Raw genomic sequence first — 26,656 nt, forward strand, 5'->3', positions numbered from 1 at the left:
GGTACATGCAGGGTCTGATGGGATCCCAGAGGGATGCCACTCAGCCTGAGAGGTTCAGGGAAGATTTCCCAAGAGGAAGTAACAACTGAACCTCAGTGGGGAGTTTTAGCCAACCCTACTTTTCCCAGACCAGGCAACTTGCCCCACGTGACATCTTTTTAAAACCAATATATAACATTAATTAATTATATTATTATTATATAATGTAATTTTATATTACATTTTTATAATATTATTATAATGTAAACCCTATGTTATATTATTATATTATAATGTATAATTATATACATTATATGTATACATAATTAATATACATATATGTATACATAATATGATATACATATATAATACATTATATGTATACATAATATACATTATATATAATTACATATATAATTAATGTATAATTATAATATTATAATGTAAACCCTATGTTAAATGCTTTGCTTGTATTATTTTAACTTTTTCAATAGCCCCATGAGGATAATTATTACTACCTTCATTTTTCAGATGGGAAAACAGACTCAGGGAAGCTAAATTACCTGTCCAAGGACACAATAGCTAGAAAGGGCAATGCCAGGACTCGATCCCACATCTCTCTTTCTACTCGATCCCACATCTCTCTTTCTGTCTGACTCACTTGCCAGTATGTTACACGCCTTCCTGCTTATCCGTGGTCATCCAGATCTTCTCAGCAGAAGTGGATTCTGCTCCAGTCACTTATCCGTCACCAAGAGGGAACAGTTCCTACCATCATGCTAACCCCTTCCCTGGGGAGGGGGAATGTAATGGCATACAAAGCAAAGGCCCTAACTTCCTGCACTTTACCTTCAGGTTGCGGGTAGATGGGAGAGAGGGGTAGATCATAAGTAAACTAATAAATAACTGCAGAACAAGACAAGCACTAGGAAGTCAGTAAACAATGGAACAAAGAGTTTATCAAATGCTTTGGAATCCCTGAGCGTAGAAGGCTCAGCACCGGCAAAGCTTGGGTTGTAACTTTTGCTGTGTAACTGGATTGAAATCCAGCCAGCTCAGGTGACCTCCCTGCAGAGCCAGGCCCCTCCATATTAAGATTCCGCCTTTGTCTGGCTGAAGTTTAAGTCTCCACATTAGGTTAGCAGCAGTCTCCCATGTTTTTCTTCCTCTGCTGGTATCTGCAAAGTTGCAAACTGCAGTAGCCTCCTAAAGACAAAAATGGAATGAGATTAGTAGTTAAATCCTTAATGATTGGATTTCAGGGCTGTGTAATTGATTTTTGATATGCTGCACTGTAGAAGTTGATTATAAGTAGTAATCGTGCCTTTTCTCTGATAAATCAGTTATGCATTGTGACTAAGTTTTCAAAATAAAGAAAGATAAATGTGGCCCTAAAATAAAGTGGCTATAATCCCAACTCCGAATATTAAAACTCTTTAATAATGGTACTTGTGGTAATTAGCCCAAGTTAGGCACACAAGTCTTATAACTGAATTTCTGCCAGGGTTAGATTTGCTGGCATCGTGTTTATGCAAATCAAAACACAGTTTTATCTATCAACACCTCAACATTTAATTGTCTGGTGTTAGTTCCTGTAACAACAATCACATATCCATTTAGCTCTCTTAAATGAAAATCACTATGAGATTATAACAGGTTGAGTGGACTGAAAATGTAATTTGAAAATGAGGGAGAAAGCCTGGAATTTATTTGCATCTCATTTATTTTAATTCAGTTCATAAACTGTTTAGTGAATGAAATAAAAGCAACTTCTGGAAATGGCAGGAGAGCAGTTGGAAGAAGGTATAAGGGAAATGTTGTTGGGTGTGATGTGGATTGAGGGAACTGGGGAGTGGCCATCTCGTCAGATGTTTCGTGAGCCCATGGCAGGGAGTTTGCAGCCCCTAAGCCGAAGGTACCCATTGGCCCCATAAGGCTAGCAGGCTGTCTCACCAATGGCAAGATGGGCTCTTCTCTCCCTATCTATCTATCTTAGTCTTGCTGTGTCTTTTCATCCCTGCTCCACTGTCACATGAGGGCATGAAAGTTCATTTATTCAAAAGATGTTTACTAGGTGCCAACACTACAGTCAGTACCACGGAACAAGTAGACTCTAGAGAGATAAAGAAAACTGGGTGGCACCGACTAGCTAACGGTCTCATGGAGAAGACAATGTTAGTAGTGTGATGTAAGCTATAATACAGGCCAAAAGCACAGAGAAAGGGATACTTTACTTAACTGTATCTGCTGGAAGAGGATAGGCCACGGCCAGGTAACAAATTAACCCTGAAATCTCATGGGCGTAACACATCGCAGTCCAAATGCATCGGGCGGCTCTTCTTAATGAGGACTTGCTCCAGTTGCTCTGTCTTGCGATCCTGCCATCTTAAGCACAGGCTCTGTGCAGTTGCTGCAGCAAGGGAAGAGAGTTTGGGTGATTCACGAGAGCTTAATAAGCAGGCCTGGATACGGCAGGCCTCACTTCCACCCACCCTGGTGAGAACACTGTCAGGGAACCTCAACTGAACCACAGGGAAGCCTGGAAAATGTTGTCTTTTCTGAGTCCCTAAGAAGAAGAAGATGAACAAAGACTTGGTAAGCACATAGCAGAGTGATCAGGTCTCCCGTTTGACAAGAGATCAGGAAGGGCTTCACAGAGGAGCTGGAATCATTTCTGAAGCATAGTAAGAATCAGCCAGGCAGAGATAGGGAACAGAGGTGACGGGACAAAGAATGTCGCCCATGGAAAGGCCAAGAGGCCAAAAAGGGAATGGCATTTCAGAAAACTAATTCAGTATGGCAGTGGATGTGTTAGAGAGTGGGGTAGAAAAAGAAGATGCAGCCAGAGACTGCACATGGAAAAGAACATGGTGCCAGGCTAACATTTATCCTGAGGGCAATGGTGAGCCCTACCTGGACTTCATTAGCAGAGTGATGTGCTGGGATGTGTAGCATTAGAAAGCTCTCTCCAGCCTGGGCACAGTGGCTCATGCCTGTTTTCCCAACACTTTGGGAGGCCAAAGTGGGAGGATCATTTTTGCCTAGGAGTTCAAGACAAGACCAGCCTAGGCAATATAGCAAAACCCTGTCTCTACAACAACAACAACCAAAAAAAATAAAAAGTTTAAATAGCCGACCATGGCCCGGCACAGTAGCTCATGCCTATAATCCTAGCACTTTGGGAGGCCAAGGCAGGAGGATCCCTTGAGCCCAGGAGCTGGAGACCAGCCTGGGCAACATAGGGAGACCCTGTCATGGTGGCACATGCCTGTAGTCCCAGCTATTCGGGAGGCCAAGGCAAGAGGACTGCTTGAGCACAGGAGTTTGAGGCTGCAGTGAGTTCTGATCATGCCCTGTACTCCAGCCTGGGCAACAGAGCAAGACCCTGTCTCAAAAAAAGGAAAGAAAAGATCTCTCTGACGTCCTCAGGTATGGAGGAAGACAGGTGAGAAGGGGACAAGATAGATGATAGGAGGAGAGGGACAGTAAGGAGGGTGATGCATTAGTCCAAACAAGAAACTAAATCACTAACAGCGAGGAAAGAAAGAAGGTAGGGGGAGAGATTTGAGAGATGTCTAGCACACGAGGACAAGGATTGGGCTACTAGCAGGGTTGCTGTGTCATGATCACCTTTTGACAGGCTCTCCCCATGATCATGTAAACCAGGAAGGCTGGGTGGCCGTCCACGCTTTGTGGGCTCTGTAAAAGAGAGTGGCTGGGAGCTGAAACCCAAGCCAGAGATGTAAGATTCTGGTGGCCCCAGCCCTGCCTCTTGGAATGGAGAAGAAACTAAATGAACTTTGAAATGCAGCCACTTAACCAGCTCCATGTAATCACTGCTCCCCATGTGGAGAGCAGGGATTTGGAGAGAATGTGTGGGTATCATGCATGAAGCAAATAGCCTGAACGTCCCCGGGACTGGCAAGCTCCTGGGAGCCTGGTCAGCTGAGGGGTGTGAGGGCCCAAGGCTCTGAACATTCCTGGAGTTTAGAGAAGACCAACAATCTCAGTGAAGCCATCACAATAGAACAGTGCCCAGTGAAATTCCAACCCACCTAGATACCCTTTCTTCCCACAATCCTCCAGACGGAGGCATCTCTTAGTGGAGGAAAGTATCAGTGACTCTTCCTTACAGCCTGGGGAAATGTAAGATGATGGCGGATGGATAGACCGGGACCACATCCTTTCACCAAAAGCTTTGTAATGGAGTGTTAGTCCCTTCATTCCTGCCCAAACTCAGTGCAGGGAAGATTTTCATTATGCCTCCCAAGAACTCCTCAAAGAATCTCCTTTGAAAGAGTCCTCCCCCTCCTGCCCGCATTGTCCTCCATTCCTTTCTTCACTCACTCTGGCCTTGCAAAAACATGAAGCAGGCCGGGCGTGGTGTCTCACGCCTGTAATCCCAGCACTTTGGGAGGCCGAGGCGGGTGGATCACGAGGTCAGGAGATCAAGACCCTCGTGAACAAAATGGTGAAACCCCATCTCTACTAAAAATACAAAAATCAGCTGGGTGTGGTGGCGCATGCCTGTAATCCCAGCTACTCAGGAGGCTGAGGCAGGAGAATCGCTTGAACCAGGGAGTCGGAGGTTGCAGTGAGCCAAGATCGTGCCACTGCACTCCAGTCTGGCAGCAGAGTGAGACTCCCATCTCAAAAAAAAAAGAAGCAGTTACATCATGGCATCTGTGAGCTCCATAAGTGCAGGGACCAGGTCGCCCCTATATCCCTGGTGACAAGTGCCATGTGGTGGGTACTCAGACAACAGGTGACAAAGAAAGATGTAATAACTGTGCCTTCTATAGGCGCCTTCTTAATGTGTAAATGCTCCCCCACCACAGTGGGTATAAATTCACAAATACATTGCCCCTACATCTGTCTGGAATCCTTCCACTGCAAGAGACAGGAAGTGCATTCGGACTAACTTAGAAGGGTAGGCGCTGTCTTACCTAACAGGGCCACCACAAGGGAGAAGCTGGCCTCAGAGACTCTAAGATGTCATTAAATGGTGTACTAGTCTGTTTTCACGCTGCTGATAAAGACATACCCAAGACTGGGAAGAAAAAGTTTAATTGGACTTACTTACAGTTCCACGTGGCTGGGGAGGCCTCAGAATCATGGCGGGAGGCAAAAGGCACTTCTTACTTGACGGCATCAAGAGAAAATGAGGAAGAAGCAAAAGCGGAAACTCCTGATAAACCCATCAGATCTCGTGATACTTATTCACTATCACTAGAATAGCACAGGAAAGATCGGCCCCCAGGATTCAATTACCTCCCCCTGGGTCCCTCCCAACACATGGGAATTCTAGGAGATACAATTCAAATCAAGATTTGGGTGGGGACACAGCCAAACCATATCAGATGGACGTCTCTCTTTCTTTCTCACAGCCCCCTTCCATCCCATGGCAGGGTTTCTCTCTCGGCAGTTGACCTAATTTTCTCCTACAGTAGACTAATGTCCTCTTCACATTGCGGGGGTGGGGGGTGGTCAGGCAGGCTTAGCCAAAGTTGACTCCAGGCTTACATCATCACAGCTAAGTGAACCCAGAGGAAAAAGGAAGGTATCTCCCCCATCATTTCTATTTTTCATAAAATATCTCATGGAAGAAAGACTGACCTGGCAGAGGGAGTTCACATTCCTGGGCAAATCACTGGTCAGGGAGCTGGGGGATCTGTGATGAGTCAGGCAGGCACAGGTCACATGACCATACCTGTATCTTATAATAGACATCTCAGTAAAAGCACCTAGACAGGGAAGCCCTAGAAAAAAGAGGTGCCGTACCCAAAAAAGAAAGAAAGAGATACAAGGTTAAAATATAAATATCCCAAATATAGTCTACATCCTCCATCCCTCCGAAGCCTAATCATAAGGTGAAACTCCTGGCCCTGAGGATCTAAAACTCCTGGCCCTGAGGATCTCTTGAGGCTCTATTGCCTCCCACCCCAACAAGCCTTTTTTCTAGGCTTTTGGAAGAGAGAACTGAAATCAACCCCTTCTATTAAGATTTAAAACTTCTACTCTTTCCTAAAATGGATCTTGTGCAGGATGATTCTCTTTCTTTGTAAAGGAAAGCATATAACCACGCTCTAGGATATTTCTTCCTGATTATGATTTACATAGAGATTGCAGAAGCAAGAAACAGCTACATGTGTAGGTAGCAGAACAAAAGAAAAATTGCTTCCAAGATAATCTTCCATCATGATATTGGTATTAGTGTTATTAGTATTCCAAGAAGAAGTGGGAGTTAGTAATTTTGTTTTGGCTCCCATATAATTAATATGACATTGCAATTACGTGTTGGCATGTGTTACTTTTACTTATGTGGCAAATCACAGTGACAGAGGAGGGAGGTGGGGGGATGGGCGTGCCTATGTGCATGTGAACACACACACATGAACTCAGTTCTGCGTGGAGCCCACTCAAGCAGGTCTGTTAACACACACAAGTCATTATGAAAGCCTGAATTTTCACAGCTCCTTCCTGCCACAATGCATTCATTCTTCACGTGACTAATATTTTATATTTCAAACACCTCCTGTGTTCTTGGCACTATGCTAGGCACTGAGTGTACATTAGTGAACAAAAGATTTCACCTTACATGGTGAGCAGCACTTGTGCAGACAGAACTTGGGATAAATTTAATATTAGCTTAAATAACACATAATTAGAAGGGCAAGCCTCTGCAAACAGATTAAATAATGTATTCCCCAAGCAAACATTACTTTTGGGTGGCTTCTGTTTGGGATGATGATGTGGAAAAGTGGAAAAACCCTAATGGAGCTTATGCCTTTACCTCTTACACCTTAGCAAGGAGATAATAATCCAATAAATGTACAAACAATATATAGAAATTGTGGGCTGGGTACAGCCTGTAATCCCAGCACTTTGGGAGGCCCAGACGGGTGGATGACCTGAGGTCAGAAGTTCAAGACTAGCCTAGCCAACATGGCGAAACCCCATCTCTACTAAAAATACAAAAATTAGCCAGGTGTGGTGCGGCACACCTATAATCTCAGCTACTTCGGAGGCTGAGGCAATAGAATCACTTGAACATGCTAGACAGAGGTTGCAGTAAGCCGAGATGGCACCACTGCACTCCAGCCTGGGTGACAGAGTGAGACTCTGCCTCAAAGAAAAAAAAAAGAAATTGTGATGGGTGCTTTGGGAAAAATGTACGGTGGAGCTAATACAGAATATATGATATAGGTTAAGGCCTCTCTGAGAAAATGACATTTGAACTGAGAACTGAATGAAGAGTAGGTAGGAATTTCCCAGGCATGGAGTTGGGGGAAAAGCCTCTGTGCTAAAGCCCTAGCATGTGCAAAAGGCCCTGAGGCAGAAGAGACTTCTGCCTGTATCCTGAACAGAAGGAGAGCTCCAGTGTGGCTGGAGTAAACCAGCTGAGGGTAAGGTCAAGGGGTAGAGCCTTATCTTGTTGGCCCTTTTAAGGATCTTAGAAATACAGAAGTCTTCTGCAGATTATCCACCCGGTACATGCAAATGAGCCCTCATCGGGAGCCACCTCCTTGGACACTAGGAAATATACAACATACCTGACTCCTGGAAGTTCAGGTCAAAGGAAAACAAATATAGCTTATTCCAGTCATCTGGGCCGAGCCTCCATACCAGACACCCTCTGCCCCTTCTCACTACATCCCTTACCAATGGACCACCCACCTGCACTAGAATACTCACAGCATCACCTGAAAACAGCCATGCTCTGCCTGTGCAAGGCCTTTGCTCATCCCCTGTGCTTTCATTTGCTGACCCTCCCCACCTGGAATATTCTCCCTGATTCTTCTCCCACCCTCACCTGTCCAAGCCTTACTCATAGGCCCCCACTGAGCAGCGCTTTCTCTGGGAAATCATCCTCGTCAGTCCCAGCTCTGGTTCCACGTCCTTCCTCACTGCCACAGTTCCTTCCCTATGTCTACTGCCATTACCACACTAAAAATGGTTTTTGTTGTTGGCTCACCTGTCGTTATCCCCCTCTGGCCTGTGGCCTGCCCCTCTAGGGCAGGGGTCATAACTGTCTTGTTCTATCTTACAACAGTCCCAGTAACAAACACAGAGTAGGCGCCCAGTAAATATTGAATGAAAGAATGAATGAATGAATGGGATTTTCCACTGACATAATGAAAATCTGCTCCCTCCCACCTTTGCCTATGAATTCCAGGTCCCAGGGGCCTTCCAGAATGACTCTAATAGGTCTTTGGAATGAAGCTTTTCAGATATTTGGAGACCACAGATGTCCTAATCATATATATATATATATATATATATATATATATATATATATATAATGTTTTTTTTTTTTTTTTTTGGGACAGAGCCTTGCCCTGTCACCCAGGCTGGAGTGCGGTGGCACAATCTCGGATCACTGCAACCTCCACCTCCCAGGTTCAAGCCATTCTCCTGCCTCAGCCTCCCAAGTAGCTGGGACTACAGGCATGCACCACCATGCCCAGCTAATTTTTGTGTTTTCTAAGTAAAGACGGGGTTTCATCATGTTGACCAGGCTGGTCTTGAACTCCTAACCTCAAGCGATCCACCCGCCTCAGCCTCCCAAAGTGCTGGGATTATAGGTGTGAGCCACCATGCCCAGCCTAATCATATTTTCTATTCTTGATTTTCCATGTTGGAACTTTAGATCATCAGAGTTAGCAGGGTTCTTGTACCCAGTCTGATTCAGTCTGCTTATTCACTAATGTTCATTGAGCACCAAGCACTTTCCAAAACAAAATAGAGACACTAAGAAAAATAAGATAAAGTCCCAACTCACCAGTTCCCAGGCTATTACAGACGAGGAAACTGAGACATGAATGGTGAAGGTATGGTTTTGGTATGGCAAAGCTAATCAGTGACACTGATGAGTATCAAAACCGCCACTCAAACTCGGGTCTTTCCACCTTTCCACCTGACCTCCATCCAAAACAGCAAGTCATCCAAACATAATGTTTGCTTGGGGAATACATTATTTAATGTGTTTGCTCACCCTTCTAATGATGCATTATTTAAGCTAATATTAAATTTATAGCAAGTTGTTTTGTCTCCACAAGCACTGATCCCAATGTAGCATTGAGTCTTGTTGTGTGGGAGCTGGGGATACTTTTTAAATCCCAGGCCGGGCGCGGTGGCTCATGCCTGTAATCCCAGCACTTTGAGAGGCCAAGGCGGGCAGATCACGAGGTCAGGAGATCAAGACCATCTTGGCTAACACGGTGAAACCCCATCTCTACTAAAAAAATACAAAAAAATTAGCTGGGCATGGTGGCGGGCGCCTGTAGTTGCAGCTACTCAGGAGGCTGAGGCAGGAGAATGGTGTGAACCCGGGAGGTGGAGCTTGCAGTGAGCCCAGATTGCGCCACTGCACTACAGCCTGGGAGATAGAGTGAGACTCCATCTCAAGAAAGAAAGAGAGAGAGAGAGGGAGGGAGGGAGGGAGGGAGGGAGAGAGAGAGAAGAAAAGAAAGAAAAGAAAAGAAAAGAAAATCCCAGAGGACTGACCCGGAAAGAAAATGAAGATGTCCTCTAGGCCAGGCTTTACCTCTGGGTAGGTAAATAACTAAACTCTCCAAGGCAAACTCTTCTGCTTTTAAATGTCGCCAGACAGGGAGACTCTCGTGACCCCCCTCACTAATCTTTTTTGGGTTTCCCATACTCAAAGCAGGATGGGCAAAGGGTTCTTCTATACGTCTAACTGAAATCTCTCCTGCTGTGTTACAATTCCGTTTCCTGGAGGGGATCCAGCCCAGTGTAATTTCCTCCCTCATGTTTCTCAAATCACTAGCTCCCGTCATTGCGCCTGGAGCTAAGTTAGAGTCACCGCCCAGCAGGGCCGTTTTGACGACAGCGTTTCCTTTTCTCCAGGTTTTTTATGAGCTTCCTTGTGACAGGCGTATGCTTGGTGAGATCAAAACGTTCTGGGGGGATATTCTGCAGGGGAAACCACTTCCCAAAGTCTGCCCTCTGCAAAAATAAAAAAGCATGCTAAATAGCTGAGTTTTATTAACTGGGGAAGCCAGGCTGAGGAAAATGCCCGATAATTAAAAATAATGGCTTCCTTACAAACACAAAATTGTATTAATTTAAAAATTGGTTTCTCTATCACTGAATTCCTACCAAGCCGACTGGGAAGGGAATCGTGCTGATCCCGGCAGTGAAAATAATTCAAAATAACTTTTATGTTCTCCAGGAAGCCTCAAGGTTAATTTAAATATTGCTAGCTGGGTAATTTAATTCAGAATAAGAGAACATTGCAGCTAAATTAAAGCTCCCACACGCTCTATACTGGGGGGGCAGGTATCCTCAAAGGGCCGATCGTGCCTGTTGGACCCTCCAGCATCTCGCACCCACAGCCAGGGCACCCCCCTTTATAAATGGCACCCTCATAATTAAAGAAATTTGATTAGATTACACAACTGGCCTGAACTCCTTGGCTCACCTTCCAGTGAATTTTTCAGATTTAATTATTAGAAGGATTGGGCATTTTAATAGAAATTTTCACATTTCAAAGTTAACTCAAACCTGTGCTATCAAAAAATCCCATTGTCCCAGGGATATGGTAAATTTGCAAGTAAAAACCCACCCTAAGTTATCCATGGCTAATGGCTAGCACCTATCATTACTTCTTTATAGTTGGTGCACCTGGGTCAATGGTCAGAGGCCTCTCAGCTCTAAGTAACAGCAGTAAATCCCAGGGTGGCAGTCAGAGGTTAGGGACCCCTCTTCTTTGTTTACCCAGTATTTAGTTCTTTTGTAATCCCATCCAAGCACTAACCAGGCCTGATCCTGCTTAGCTCATGAGATCAGGAATGTTCAGGGTTCTTTCTGTAATCTAAGCACCCTCACACACTAATGTCATCCTTATTATGATAGTCATGATCACATATATTGTTTACATGTTGGTCTTTCCCATGATTACATATTATAGTATATTATGCACACATATATACATCTATACACACATATGATTATATTATGGTTATATATGTGATTTTCCCATTGGTCTTTCCCAGGTAACTAAAGGTAAGGCCTTATATCACACTGAGTGTATTTTAACCAAGAGTGCACATCAGAATCACCCAGGGAGGTTTTAAAAATCAAAAATCCACAGCTGGGCACGGTGGCTCATGTCTGTAATACCAGCACTTTGAGAGACTGAGGTAGGCAGATCACTTGAGGTCAGGAGTTTGAGACCAGCCTGACCAACATGGTGAAACCCCGTCTCTACTAAAAAAATATAAAAATTAGCCAGGCATGGTGGTGCACCTCTGTAGTCCCAGCTACTCGGGAGGCAGAGACATGAGAATCACTTGAACCCAGGGGGCAGAGGTTGCAGTGAGCCGAGATCGTGCCACTGCACTCCAGCCTGGATGACAGAGCGAGACTCTGTCTCAAACAAATAAAAATCAACAAGACCCAAACCCCTATTCCCTGAGGAGCTGATTCAGCAGGCGTGGAGCCAGCCGAGCAGCAGAGCTTTAAGAGAGTGTCCCATGTGGTTTAGAATTGCATGCTTGATGGAAAGCCTGTAGTCCAACACCCCTCAATCCTAGAGGTGTACAACCTGGAGGTTAAGACAGCAAGCTCTGTATGGGGATCCTAGCTCTACCACTGAGTATTTATCTAAACTTGAGCAAGTCACTTAAACCCATCTATATCTTGTGTGCAAAATGGGGATGATAATAATGCCTGCCTGAGAGTGTTGTTGTGTAAATTAGACAAAACAAGGGCAATGCTGAGAATAACACTCAGCCTGTGTAAATGCTCAACATGTTGCTGTTGCTGTGGTTTTTCTTCCTTGTATACCAGAGCAGACACCAAGCCTGGCATTAGCTGACACTCAATGTTCAATAATTAATAAATGCACTAGGGCCCTATGATATGAGCAAAAAGAAAAAAATATAAGAAAAGGGAAGGAGGAAAAACTAAGGATGGCCAAGGGGATGGAAATAAGTAGGCATGATGGCAATTCCCCAGCAGTTGCCTCCAAAAACCCTGGAAATCCTTCCTCATTGTTGCATCATTCATTCTGCCTAACAAAATGTTGGAGAGGTCTTGAACCAAAATCTGAAACCCATAGGTTTAAGAATGATGGTGGCCTTCCGCAGTTGTCCCAGATGAACCAACCCGATGTGACCAAGCTTCTGTTGGCAGAGGAGATGACCTATCTTTCTGACCACCACTGTGTGTTTTGCTCTGAAAATGATGGCTCCAATCCTGTATAATTCAGACGGCATTAACTTTTGGACCTGTTTTTAAAAAAAAAAAAAATCCTACTACTCAGCCTTTGCCTTCTTGACTATTCCCAGTTGCTGGAAGTTGTTGATAGGAATCTTCCACTTGAAGTTAGGGTTCCTTATAATCCCAAGAACTCACCACCTTTATTTCCCTCCCCATGCTTTGATGCATTCTCTTTTCTTTTTCTTTTTGTTTTTTTTTGAAACAGAGTCTCACTCTGTCCCCCAGGGTGGGGTGCAGTGGCATGATCTTGGCTCACTGCAACCTCCACCTCCTGGGTTCAAACAATTCTCCTGCTCAGCCTTTTGGGTAGCTGGGATTATAGACACACGCTACCATGCTAGGCTAATTTTTTTTTTTTTTTTTTTTTTTAAGTAGAGACAGGGTTTCACCATGTTGGCCAGGCTGGTCTCAAACTCCTGACCTCAGGTGATCTGCCAATCTCAGCCCCCTAAAATGTTGAAATTACAGACGTGAGCCACACGCACCTGGCCTATGCATCCTCTTTTCTAATTGTCCTATAATAAATATTCTATCCTCTCTCTGAGACGACCTTATAGAAACAGCAATGGTTTGGAGAATCTGTAGTCCTGGGTTCAAATTCCACTTCTGCCACTTATCTAGTTATGGGACTCCTGTAGACCTCAGTTGCTCTTATGTAAGATAGTTTCTATGTCATGAAAGTGAAAATGGGATCAGGTATGTAAAGTACCTAGCATAGCACCTGCCAAAGTATCAGGGGCTTGTATCAATTTAGATTTGTTTCCACCGCTAGTAACAGAGATTAGCAATAGCAAGGGTTTAAACAGGATTTACGCTTATTATTTTCCTATGATCTGAAAGGAGCTTAGGGAAAGCAATCCTTGGCTGTATGGATGAACACTGAAGACACCTAGATCAACAGAGATCTAGACTCTTTTTCTCTGGATAGGCCATCATCCTGGAGGTCTCCAGCCCCAAAGTCACCTCATAGTCACAAGGTAAATGCTGGAGCTCCAGCCATCACATACACATTTCACCCAGGAAGAGGAGGAAAGGGAAGAATTAAAGATTGCCTAGCTCTCAGCTGAGTTAATTTCCTTTAAGAATATTTCCCAGAAGACCAGCCAACAACAACCACTTACATCTTGTTGGCCACCCGTATCGCTGAAGGAAGCTGTGAAATGTGTTTCATTACCTGGGCACAAAGCTGTTTCCCAGAATGCAAGTGTCTGTGGTATTAGAATGATTCCTTGTCCCACCCCCTCACACCCCCAAAGCTGCAATGTGGAGCTTTCAGGGGCTGTGAAAATGCTTCACAGTCTGTTCATCATTTGACACATTTCAGGGCACTCAATGGACATACAATACAGGAAGCAGTAAAGCTGGTGAAGTGTATAAGAAGTTAACTGGTTAAAGTCTGGAGGCCTAAGTTCCAGACCAATCCAACCACTTCACTGCTGTGTGACCTTGAGCAAGTTTTGTAACCACTCTGTTTGAAGCTATTTCTTCATTTGTCAAATGGTCTTTGTGAGCAACAACTCAAACAATGGATGCAAAATGCCTAACACAATGCCAGTATATATTTGTCCTCAGCATATATTAAAGTCATCATTACTATCAGCTGGGCATGGTGGCTCACACCTGTAATCCTAGAACTTTGGGAGGACAAGGTGGGTGGATCACCTGAGGTCAGGAGTTCGAGACCAGCCTGGCCAACATGGTGAAACCTCGTCTCTACTAAAAATACAAAAATTAGCCCAGTATGATGGCACATGCCTGTAATCCCAACTACTCAGGAGGGAGGCTGAGGCAGGAGAATCACTTGAACCCAGGAGGCAGAGGTTGCAGTGAGCTGAGATTGCACCACTGCACTCCAGCCTGAGCAACAGAGTGAGACTCTGTCTCAAAAAAAAAAAAAAAAAAGTTATTATTACTATCATCACCACCATCACTACCATCATTATTACCAGTAAGTGCTGTTGAATTATTAGGGTAAAGTGAGGAGGTACCAGACATCTCTCGAGTCTCTTCCTTTCGCCTATTTACATCATCCCTTGCCTTCAGCAGCCACCCCAGGGATGTCTGGATTTGCAGTCAGTGAAGTTGTGAGAGCCTGGGCTGAGTCTGGTTCATTTCATTCACTTCCAGCCACCCACTCAGGGCTAGCTGAATCTCAGGAGTCCCTCTCCTTTGCCCCTCACCAGAGTCTAGTCTCCCAGCTCTGCCTTCTGGGATAGGCTTTCTTCTCTGATCAGATCAACTTCTAAATAAATATTAAATTATGTCTGATGTGTTTCCCTATTCCTTTCAAATCTAAGTAAATCAGTTCATCCCTTTGTTGGAAATCCCCTAGCCCTGCTGAGGCCTCCCCACTGATGGAGTCTCACATTCTTGACAGTGACAAGATTTTTCTCTAGATATTAGAAGGAAAGAAGTTCACATAGGAATGAGGCTTCGTATTCCCAAATCTTTGTAAAATATGGATTTCTAAGCCCTGTTCTCCACTCTTCTAGGTAACTTTACTTAAGATTTCATAAGAAATTATGGCACCTGTTCTTAAAGATCATTAGCTTCTCAGCTAATGATGTGCCAAAAAGAGTTCCAAGTGTGCAAATATGCAAACTCTCTTGCCCCCAGGGTGGCCAGGCAGCCCAGGCAAAACTCCAGGGTTCAAGTCTGTTGTATATTGCTGTATAATTTGCACACTGCACAATTTTCACCATTCACACTTTCCACGATCCTATGGCACCCTTTGTAATTGTGCAGTGCACAGCCTACCCAACTGCCCATCACAGCCATGCCCAGGTCAATAATCTCTGTCCATAAGCTGCCTTATTTTTATATTCTATTGCATATTGCACCATACAAATACTACCATTTTCTTTTCTTTGGTTTTTTTTTTTTTTTTTTAGATAGAGTCTCACTCTGTCACCCAGGCTGGAGTGCATGGCACAATTTCAACTCACTGCCATCTCCACCTCCCAGGTTCAAGTGATTCTCCTGCCTCAGCCTCCCAGTAGCTGGAACTACAGGTGCATGCCACCATGCCAGCTAATTTTTATATTTTTAGTACAGACGGGGTTTCACCATGTTGGCCAGGCTGGTCTTGAACTCCCGACCTCAGGTGATCCACCCACTTCAGCCTCCCACAGTGCTAGGATTACAGGCGTGAGCCACCACACCCGGCCAAATTTTGCCATTTTCTATCTGTGCCATGATAAGGAGCTTAGAAAGCACTACTCTAACTTTGGGGTTATTTCTTCCTCCAGTGAACACTTAAGCCCTGGCCATGCCAGCCATGTCCTCCACAGAAGCCTGAGCCGGCATGCCTGGGTGATGTCTTTCAAACAAGGCCTGTTGTGTTTTCCTAGGTCCATGGAAGAAATCTCCTGTCCATTGACTATGATCGAAATATTCGGACTGAAAAGATCTATGATGACCACCGGAAGTTCACCCTGAGGATCATTTATGACCAGGTGGGCCGCCCCTTCCTCTGGCTGCCCAGCAGCGGGCTGGCAGCTGTCAACGTGTCATACTTCTTCAATGGGCGCCTGGCTGGGCTTCAGCGTGGGGCCATGAGCGAGAGGACAGACATCGACAAGCAAGGCCGCATCGTGTCCCGCATGTTCGCTGACGGGAAAGTGTGGAGCTACTCCTACCTTGACAAGGTAGGTGAACATGCTGCCCTGACAGCAAGGGCTTTCTGTTATTTCTGTTATTCCGGCTTCTTTTTTTTTTTTGAGACAGAGACTTGCCCTGTTGCCCAGGCTGGAGTGCAGTGGCATGATCTCGGCTCACTGCAACCTCTGCCTCCCAGGTTCAAGTAATTCTCCTGCCTGTGCCTCCTGGGTAGCTGTGACTACAGGCACATGTCACCACGCCCGGCTAATTTTGTATTTTTAGTAGAGACGGGTTTCCCCACATTGGCCAGGCTGGTCTCGAATTCCTGACCTCAGGTGATCGCCCACCTCAGCCTCCCAAAGTGCTGGGATTACAGGTATGAGTCACCGCACCTGACCATTTCTGCTGCTCTTGTAAGCTAGCCTGATACGCTTTGCCATGAGACATCTTAACATTTTTACTTCGAATCTACAAGGACTTCCCTCCTGCTCCCACCCTCAGAGGGGGAAGAAAATCTGAAGGCAAATGTTATTCATAGCTCAGCACTATTACCATTGGGGTGGGGGGCGGGGGTGCTAGATGCTCAGTAATGGCAAAAAGGACGAATTGTCTGATTCTATTCCAAAAAAGAAAAAAGTACTGTTGAAGCGGACAGAATCATCCCACTGGCAGCGCGGCTCATCATTACTTAGGAATTGGAAATGCAGTGATTCATTTCTGCCTTGCCCTAAATTAAGCCGTCAGGATGGGGAATTTTGCCTAAAATTCAAGCACACAGAGCAACCCTCTCCTACTTGCCCTGTTGGCTGAAACAGCCCATGAATTCTCTCTACATGATTCCCTGTGTCTGAAAGTGCCAAATTCAGGTCTTCATGCTGGAAAAAGGTCAGGTTGGAGTGGCGGTATAAAAAAAAAAAGGTCCCTTTGGGCACACATCAAGACTTTTGAAGGCTGCCCTGGCCATGTAGTCATTAGACAGGGCTTGCTCAACCCGGGCCTCTCACCTAGACTCCCCTTGGTGCAGGTCCATTCCTTCCTTTCTCACCAACTCATTACAGCGGTGACTTGCAGACAAAGCTGTTACCCCTCTGCAAGACAGAACTGCTGTCCCCTTGGTCCTTCCTGAATGCTGTCCTCGTTATGCCTGAAACACAGGAATGATTGACCAGGGGAGCAGGAACCTCCCAATTGCCTCTAATTGAAGTCATTTTTTTTTCCCCAAAGAATCAGTGATTCTAGGTTATTTCATCTTTGCAGTAGCTTCAAAATGCAGGATGTGGCTGGGCGCAATGGCTCACACCTGTAATCCCAGCTCTTTGGGAGGCCGAGGCGGGCTGATCACTTGAGGTCAGGAGTTCGACACCAGCCTGGCCAACATGGTGAAACCCCGTCTCTACTAAAAATATGAAAATTAGCCAGGCGTGGTGGTGCATGCCTGTAATTCCAGCTACTTGGGAGGCTGAGACAGGAGAATCGCTTGAACCCAGGAGGTGGAGTAGGTTGCAGTGAGCTGAGATTGCACCACTGCACTCCAGCCTGGGTGATGGAGTGAGACTCTGTTTCAAAAAAAAAAAAAAAATGCAGGATGTGTTTTCTCTTTTTTAGATTTAATCAGGGTATGTGTTTCACACAGCTCCCCTGCTGGACCCAGTGGCAGTCATTTCTAAGCAATCTTGGGGTTCCTTGTTATTGAGCATGGAGGTAAACCTCATGCCTCTCACTTCAGCTGTCCAGGCCCTCAATTCTTAAAGTATCATCCAAGCAACATTGGCATTTGCAGGGAGTTTGTTACAAAATGCAGATTCTCAGGCCCCACCCCAGATCTACCAAATTAGACTCTGCCTTTTTACAAGATCCTGAGTATTTTGCATGCACATTAAATTTGGGAAGCACTGGTCTAGGCAACCACCATGATCCATCAAAATTGGCATGTCCAGTGAAATAAATCTGTTTAATCTGCTCTAAGCTTCCCATCTTTCATGACTTTTGAGTTGACATTTGGGGAAATGGACTAAATTCTGTCTGTTTGAATGCTTGGTCCTCAAAAGCCAACTGATATGTTCTGTTCCCCTTTCCTTTCTGCAGTCCATGGTCCTCCTGCTTCAGAGCCAACGTCAGTATATATTTGAGTATGACTCCTCTGACCGCCTCCTTGCCGTCACCATGCCCAGCGTGGCCCGGCACAGCATGTCCACACACACCTCCATCGGCTACATCCGCAATATTTACAACCCGCCTGAAAGCAATGCTTCGGTCATCTTTGACTACAGTGATGACGGCCGCATCCTGAAGACCTCCTTTTTGGGCACCGGACGCCAGGTGTTCTACAAGTATGGGAAACTCTCCAAGTTATCAGAGATTGTCTACGACAGTACCGCCGTCACCTTCGGGTATGATGAGACCACTGGTGTCTTGAAGATGGTCAATCTCCAAAGTGGGGGCTTCTCCTGCACCATCAGGTACCGGAAGATTGGCCCCCTGGTGGACAAGCAGATCTACAGGTTCTCCGAGGAAGGCATGGTCAATGCCAGGTTTGACTACACCTATCATGACAACAGCTTCCGCATCGCAAGCATCAAGCCCGTCATAAGTGAGACTCCCCTCCCTGTTGACCTCTACCGCTATGATGAGATTTCTGGCAAGGTGGAACACTTTGGTAAGTTTGGAGTCATCTATTATGACATCAACCAGATTATCACCACTGCCGTGATGACCCTCAGCAAACACTTCGACACCCATGGGCGGATCAAGGAGGTCCAGTATGAGATGTTCCGGTCCCTCATGTACTGGATGACGGTGCAATATGACAGCATGGGCAGGGTGATCAAGAGGGAGCTAAAACTGGGGCCCTATGCCAATACCACGAAGTACACCTATGACTACGATGGGGATGGGCAGCTCCAGAGCGTGGCCGTCAATGACCGCCCGACCTGGCGCTACAGCTATGACCTTAATGGGAATCTCCACTTACTGAACCCAGGCAACAGTGTGCGCCTCATGCCCTTGCGCTATGACCTCCGGGATCGGATAACCAGACTCGGGGATGTGCAGTACAAAATTGACGACGATGGCTATCTGTGCCAGAGAGGGTCTGACATCTTCGAATACAATTCCAAGGGCCTCCTCACAAGAGCCTACAACAAGGCCAGCGGGTGGAGTGTCCAGTACCGCTATGATGGCGTAGGACGGCGGGCTTCCTACAAGACCAACCTGGGCCACCACCTGCAGTACTTCTACTCTGACCTCCACAACCCGACGCGCATCACCCATGTCTACAATCACTCCAACTCGGAGATTACCTCACTATACTACGACCTCCAGGGCCACCTCTTTGCCATGGAGAGCAGCAGTGGGGAGGAGTACTACGTTGCCTCTGATAACACAGGGACTCCTCTGGCTGTGTTCAGCATCAACGGCCTCATGATCAAACAGCTGCAGTACACGGCCTATGGGGAGATTTATTATGACTCCAACCCCGACTTCCAGATGGTCATTGGCTTCCATGGGGGACTCTATGACCCCCTGACCAAGCTGGTCCACTTCACTCAGCGTGATTATGATGTGCTGGCAGGACGATGGACCTCCCCAGACTATACCATGTGGAAAAACGTGGGCAAGGAGCCGGCCCCCTTTAACCTGTATATGTTCAAGAGCAACAATCCTCTCAGCAGTGAGCTAGATTTGAAGAACTACGTGACAGGTGAGGATTCTGCCACCAAAGGTGGGCAGTGGCTCCCTCCAGGGTACTTGTTGCTGTGGGGAACTTGGGAGGAAGGTCTCCCATCTTATGGTAGGAGAAGCCCATGGGCCATAAAGCCCAGGCAGTGCAGTTGGCAGCACTACAGAGTCTAGAAAAGTAGAGAGACGGCAGTACAGAGCAGTCATGAGGACTGTTTGAAGATGTCCCAACCACTTTCATGTCCAGTCAGTTGAAATAACTTTATAAGAGCCCTTCCTACCCCAACAGAGGAAAGCAGTAAGAAGCGGGGAGAGAATAGGGCTCTGGTGTCAGAAATACCTGGTTCAAATTCTCTCTCTTCTATTTATAAGCCAAAGGACCTTGGGCTAGTTGTTCAATCTCTCTGAACTATAGTTTCGTTCCCTGTGAAAGGCACTGATAAAAGCATCCTACAGAGTGATCATGACAAGTAAATGAACACAGCTGGGCATGGTGGCTCATGCCACCCACGCAATCCCAGCACTTTGAGAGGCTGAGGCAGATGGATCCCTTGAGGTCAGGAGTTCGAGACCAGCCTGGCCAAGATGGTGAAACCCCATCTCTACTAAAAATACAAAAATTAGCCAGGTGTGGTGGTACATGCCTGTAGGCCCAGCTACTCAGGAGGCTGAGCCAAGAAAATCACTTGAACTCAGGAAAGCAGAGGTTGCAGTGAGCTGAGATCATGCCACTGCACTCCACCTAGCCTAGGTGACAGAGCAAGACGCTGTCTCAAAAAAAAAAAAAAAAAAAAAGTAAATGAACTTGTGTAGTAATAGTCTAGTGCCTGGCAACTAGAGAGTGGATGATCATGAAATGGTATCTGCTTGTGTTACTAACATTGTCGTTACTAGAGAAGCAATGAGTGAGCATAAGTATCGAGATGACTGTAACCCAGTTCCTGACCTCCAGAGGCTCATCTGGTGAGAGACATATTAAAATAACCAACGATAATGCAAAGTAGAATTAAGTCTTTGCTACCATATAGGTGTCTGTTCAGTTGTTTATCAAAACGCATTTATAAAGTGGCACTGTGCTAGGTTCTGGGGATTCAATGGTGAATAAGACAAATACCGTTCTCTCAAGGTGTGGGTGGGTGTGTGTGTGTGTGTGTGTGTGTGCAGATTAATTCAGATTTTCAAGATTGGCATAATACAGAAGGGCTCATGTCAAAATGGGCCTGAAGAATTCATGGGACCTTGGCCGGCAGAAGTGAGCTCAAGGCTGAAGGAAGGCTATGAACAAATGTCATAAGGACACAGGAAGTTTGGAGAATAGCATGAAAGGAGGGGCCGAGAAGGCAGATTATCTACTTCTCTGTGATAAGTGAGAAATTGGTGAAATGAATTAGCTGCGTGTGGTGGCATATGCCTGTGGTCCAAACTACCCAGGGGGCTAAGTAGGGAGAATCTCTTGAGCTCAGGAGTTGGAGGCTAGAGTGAGCTATGATCATGACACTGCACTCCAGCCTGGGCACAGAGTGAGAACCCATCTCACAAAAAGAAATGAAAGGAAAAGAAAAGAAAAAGAAATTGGTGAAATAAGAGTCTCCCTCCATCCATCCATTCACCCATTCAACAAATATTTGTACAGTATTTAAATTATACTAAATACTAGAGACACAATGGGAGGAAAGATAAAGTCCCTGTCCTCAGGGAAATGAGCAAGGAAATCAGGATGGCTGGATGGCTGGGTGGATGGCTGGCTGGCTGGATGAGTGGATGGATGGATGGATGGATGGATGGATGGATGGATGGATGGATGGATAAATAGATGGATAAATTGATGGATGGGTAGGTGGATGGGTGGGTGAATGGATGGATGGGTGGGTGAATGGATGGATGGGTGTGTGGATGGGAGGATGAATGGATAGATGGATGGTTGGTAGGTAGGTAGGTAGGTAGAGAGAAGGGGAGAGAGAGAGTGAGATCCAAAGAGACCAGGGCCCCAAAGGGCTAACTTTCAGCAAGCAGGCTGGGGCCATCTCACCTGTTTATGCTTTGTATAGAGAAACAATAATGAGGACCCAAGACCAGAACCCCAAGTTCCAGAAAACTCACAGCTCTTGGTCATGGGCCAAGGAGGCATCGACACTCAGGTGACTGAGGCCACTTGTCCATCCCCAAGGCAGGAATGGAAGCAGCATCTACCTGGAGCACAGTGCTGCCATCTAAGCCCCATGCTGCAGAAATAAACAAACAACCTTAAAGATCATCTGTGGCCATGCATTGCTTCAGTGACAAGCCCCGGAACTTTGGAAGTCGAACCCAGAATCTCCAAGCCCCAGAAGCATCTGGGACCTTTCGGACCCAGAAGTTATGGCCAAGCGACCTAGGCTAACATCTGTAAACCCTCCTGTCCTCCTCCCCCGTGCCTCATCGAGGCCCTGCCAGGGCTTCCCCGCTTACCCCATGCTTAGCATAACTTTTATCCCCTAAATCACTGCAGCTGCAAATTAAAATAAGTCTCAAGAAAACACACACATATAGTATTAATATTAGGTAATGATAAATGATATAAAGAAGAAAAAATAGGAAGAAGACATGGAGAGCGATGAGAAGTGTCTCCTTTATGGAGGGGATCACGGATGACCTTTCTGAGCAGGTAGTGTTGATCAGACATTTATGAAGTGCAGGGAGAGAGGAAGAGTGTTCCAGAGACAGGAAACTGTGAATGGGGAGGTTGACTAGGCCTACCTTAGCCATAGGAGAGAATCCTGCCCCACACAGAATGTCCCTTCCAGAAGCCTGGTTGGTATCAGACACCTTGGGAATGAATCAGCCAGAGAGGCAATAAAGAGAAACCTACAGTGTGGGCTGAACAGACATGTCCCACTGCCAAGACGCAAACAAAATCATTTCACAGGGCACAGTCAGCCTCACTGACCCCCTCAGCTACTTACCTGGCTCTCCAGAAAAGGCAAAAAAATAATTAGCAGGGTTTTCTGAATAGCAAATCTGCTTTTCTCATTCCAGTGTTTCATGGAGACTCAATAAATGGGAATCAAATCAAGTTGAACTAAGTCCAACGAAATTGAATCCAGAAACCATTAGAGAGTCTAAAATAAAGGGTGGTGTCAGAGAAGCGGCGTGCACAGGGTGGATGTCTTCAGTGGGAGCCAAGGGAGAGAAGGAGCCGGACCAGGCACAGCCCACGCTCGGGCAGAGACCTGGGAGTGGGGATCCGAGTGGAGAACACCAAATCATTCTCTGCTGTTCACATGTTGGCTCATCTGTAAACCCCATCTAAATTAGTCTTAATTTGCTACTTAGGAGACTAGCAGAGTGGCTGAACTCACTGCTCACAATGTAAGCAGAAGAGGTAATTAAGATGTAGTCGGGAGGAACACAAAGAACAGAACCTTTTCTCTCCAGGACCCAGTAGCAGCAAAAGAATGGTGGCTGTTTGGAGACAGAACTCTCTGAATGCAAGTGGCAGCTCCTGAAGCCAGAGAAGGGTCTATTTGTTCTGCCCAAGAATGTGAGGACAAAGGAAAGCAACCCAGAGTACTGACTGGGTGGGAGCTCAGAGACATCTGGGCAGGGACACAAGTTAGCCTCCAGGAGCAGGCGGAGGGGGCAAGAAGTGGTTCCTTCTCACTTACAGGCTCCAAAGCAGCACTCTTTTGAACAGTTACTTTTTAAGGTAATATATGGATGATTGACATACCCGTGATGAAAAGATATGAGAAGAAAGAGTGTAAAAGAAAGACTGGGCCAGGCATGGTGGCTTAGGCCTGTAATACCAGCACTTTGGGAGGCCAAGGCAAGAGTATCACTTCAGTCTAGGAGTTTGAGACCAGCCTGGGCAATGTAGAGAGATCCCATCTCTACCAAAAATTTAAAAGTTAGCCAAGTGTGGTGGTGCACACCCGTGGTCCCAGCTAATTGGGAGGCTGAGGCAGAAGGATTGCTTGAGCCCAGGAGATTGAGGTTGCAATGAGCTGTGATTGTGCCATGGCACTCTTTTTTGAGACCCTGTCTCAAAAAAAAAAAAAGACTGGGAGACTACCTCCCAACAACCTGCAATGGCCTAGACTTTTCCAATTTTAGCATCCCAGGAAACTCTTCCGTCTTGGACACACTGGGATCTATACCCTGCCCCCAGCTCTGCCCTATTCTGAGGCCAGTTCTCTCTCATATTAGAACCTGAGTCCATCTCAAGACACCACTTCTTGGCCAGGCGCGGTGACTCACACCTGTAATCCCAGCACTTTGGGAGGCCGAGGCAGGTGGATCACCTGAAGCCAGTAGTTTGAGACCAGCCTGAGTAACATGGTGAAACCCCGTCTCTACTAAAAATACAAAAAAAATTAGCCAGGCATCGTGGCAGGCACCTGTAATCCCAGCTAGTTGGGAGGCTGAGGCAAGAGAATCGCTTTAACTTGGGAGGCAGAGATTGCAGTGAGCTGAGATCGCACCATTGCACTCCAGCCTGAGAAACAAGAGCGAAACTCAGTCTCAAAAAAAAAAAAGAAAAAAGAAAAGAGGCACCACTTCTAACCTTGCCAATCACTTGCTGTGTGACTTAGACAAATATCTCAACCCTTTAGAGCCACAGTATTTTTTGTTTGTTTGTTTTGTTTTGTTTTTTTGAGACAGAGTCTTGCTCTGTCGCCCAGGCTGGAGTGCAGTGGCATGATCTTGGCTCACTGCAACCTCTGCCTCCCGGGTTCAAGTGATTCTCCTGCCTCAGCTTCCCGAGTAGCTGGGACTACAGGCATGTGCAACCACGCCCAGCTAATTTTTTTGTATCTTTAGTAGAGATGGGGTTTCACTGTGTTAGCCAGGATGTTCTCAATTTCCTGATCTTGTGATCGGCCTGCCTCGGCCTCCCAAAGTGCTGGGATTACAGGCGTGAGCCACCGCGCCTGGCAGAGCCACAATTTCTTCATCGGCAAAATAGTAATGATAATAATAGCAGTCACCTTATGGGGTCTTGAAAACTAAATGCATCATGACATGTAAAGTGCCTAGCACAGAGCAAAGGCTAATAAAAGCACAGAGCAAAAGCTAATAAATGCATTCATTATTTTTTTTTTTTTTTTTTTTTTTTTGAGACAGAGTCACACTCTGTCGCCCAGGCTGGAGTGCAGTGGTACGATCTTGGCTCACTGCAAGCTCCGCCTCCCGGGTTCACACCATTCTCCTGCCTCAGCCCCCGGAATAGCTGGAACTACCGGCGCCCGCCACCACGCCCGGCTAATTTTTTGTATTTTTAGTAGAGACGGGGTTTCACCGTGTTAGCCAGGATGGTCTCGATCTCCTGACCTTGTGATCCGCCCGCCTTGGCCTCCCAAAGTGCTGGGATTACAGGCATGAGCCACCGCGCCCGGCCACGCACTCATTATTTATAAGCAGCTGTGGACTTGGAGGTGGGGAGTTCAAAGATGAAGAGTGAGGACACTGCCTTTGTATTATTTTCTGAGGTATGTGGAGAACGGTCTCCCGATCCACCTTGAAATAGATTCCAACCCTGCTCTGAATGGCATTGCTTTAGCAAACTGGAAGCCCCAGATAAAATTTGAGTTCAGCGACCCTCCTAGACGTGGCCCATGATGATGCATATATCCCCTATCCCTTTCTCCCTGGTGGGTCTTTGGCTACGAACCCCAGGCACACTTTAGCTTAAAGTCAGATTTTGTAGAGTTTAATTTAGCTAAGTGAGGAGGAAGACACAACCTCCTTCTCACATCATCCTCTTCTCATATTTACACTTAACACCTGAAGGTGCCGCGCTGACAGCGTGTTCAGAGGGAGAACGCGCTTTGGCGGTGGATAATCACACGCTGTGAAGAACGTGAGAAGAGGAGAGTCATGAGCTATTAGGCGGTGCCACAGTGCCAGCTCCTGCCCAAGCAATTCCCTCTAGACAGACTGTTTAGGGAGGCTGTTACCAGATAACACCAATTACTTCTAAAGGAGGGGTGTTGTGTTGTCTCAGAAATGCCTTCCGCAGCATGGAGCAGAGTCACTAGAATAAACATTTCCAAAGGGATTGAGGCTCAGAAACCAGCCATGTTAGAAAATTTAAAGAAGAGGAAAGAGGGAAAGGGGAGGGAGAGGAAGAATAGAAAGAAAAGTAAGAGGAAGGAGGAAGAAGAGAAAGAAGAACTACAAGAACTAGGACATAAGGATTGCTGTTCATGGGAATGGCCATTGAAATTCCTGGTCACAGAGGCAGGATGGCTCTTAACATCACTTTCACCTCCTCAAGGGATCCTGAGCTAGGGAGAGAGAGATCCCTGGAGGAAAAAGATCCCAATGAGGAGAGTCTTCTAAAGACAAGGCCTTCTCAGCCAGTTGCAGTGGCTCACGCCTGTAATCCCAGCACTTTGGGAGGCTGAGGCAGGTGGATCACCTGAGGTCAGGAGTTCAAGACCAGCCTGGCCAACATAGCAAAACTCCTTCTCTACTAAAAATACAAAAATTAGCGGGGCATGGTGGTGCGTGCCTGTGATCCCAGCTACTAGAGAAGCTGAGGCAGGAGAATCTCTTGAACCTGGGAGGCGGAGGTTGCAATGAGACGAGGTCACACCACTGCACTCCAGCCTGGGCGACAGAGCAAGACGCTGTCTCAAAAAAAAAAAAAAGAAAGAAAGAAAGAAAGAAAAGAAAAAAGGACAAGGACTTCTCTTGCTTTTCTTGGAATTCCCTACATACCCTATATCCCTGGTGAAAGATGGGACGATTTGATGTGGTATACAGATGAAGTATTAAGTAACAAAAAAACACAGATGGGGAGAGGTAGTCCCTTTCCAATGCTCTCTTAATTCTTCCAATTCAGAGGAGAAAGTCTCACTTGATGCTGGTATGTATTTACACCTCATTAACACTTCTTTTTTTTTTTTTTTTTTCCTTGAGACAGAGTCTCCCTCTGTCACCCAGGCTGGAGTGCAGTGGCACGGTCTTGGCTCACTGCAACCTCCACCTCCTGGGTTCAAGCGATTCTCCTGTATCAGCCTCCTGAGGAGCTGGAACTACAGGTGCCCACCACCAAGCTGAGCTAATTTTTTTGTAAATCTTTAGTAGAGACGGGCTTTCACCATATTGATCAAGCTGGTCTCGAACTCCTGACCTCAGGTGATCCACCCACCTCAGCCTCCCAAGTGCT

At 46.1% G+C, this 26,656-nt stretch overlaps 1 protein-coding gene and 1 long non-coding RNA gene across 23 annotated transcripts in view; one reads left to right on the forward strand and one right to left on the reverse strand.

Annotated features, from left to right (window-relative positions):
• TENM2 (teneurin transmembrane protein 2) overlaps positions 1–26,656 on the forward strand; it is a 3,953,434-nt gene that overhangs the window by 3,919,072 nt on the left and 7,706 nt on the right. For all 20 annotated transcript variants that reach the window (XM_054685270.2, XM_054685273.2, XM_054685274.2 and 17 more), the window contains 2 exons: positions 15,576–15,872; positions 17,911–19,525. In XM_054685270.2, coding sequence (XP_054541245.1) covers positions 15,576–15,872; positions 17,911–19,525 — 1,912 coding nt within the window. The remainder of the gene's footprint in view (positions 1–15,575; positions 15,873–17,910; positions 19,526–26,656) is intronic.
• Positions 434–26,656, reverse strand: part of LOC104006631 (uncharacterized) — a 40,075-nt gene continuing 13,852 nt past the window's right edge. Inside the window, exons 1-4 of one of the 3 annotated variants that reach the window (XR_010157045.1) lie at positions 5,596–5,872; positions 5,059–5,120; positions 2,219–2,389; positions 434–1,185 (exon numbers count right to left, since the gene is read on the reverse strand). This is a non-coding gene — a long non-coding RNA (uncharacterized LOC104006631). Of the gene's footprint in view, positions 1,186–2,218; positions 2,390–5,058; positions 5,121–5,595; positions 5,873–26,656 lie in introns of those variants that run through there. The other 2 variants (XR_008548301.2, XR_001718139.3) reach the window with 2 other exon arrangements.

Source organism: Pan troglodytes, chromosome 4 (genome assembly GCF_028858775.2).
Source record: "Pan troglodytes isolate AG18354 chromosome 4, NHGRI_mPanTro3-v2.0_pri, whole genome shotgun sequence".
Lineage (NCBI taxonomy): Eukaryota > Metazoa > Chordata > Mammalia > Primates > Hominidae > Pan > Pan troglodytes.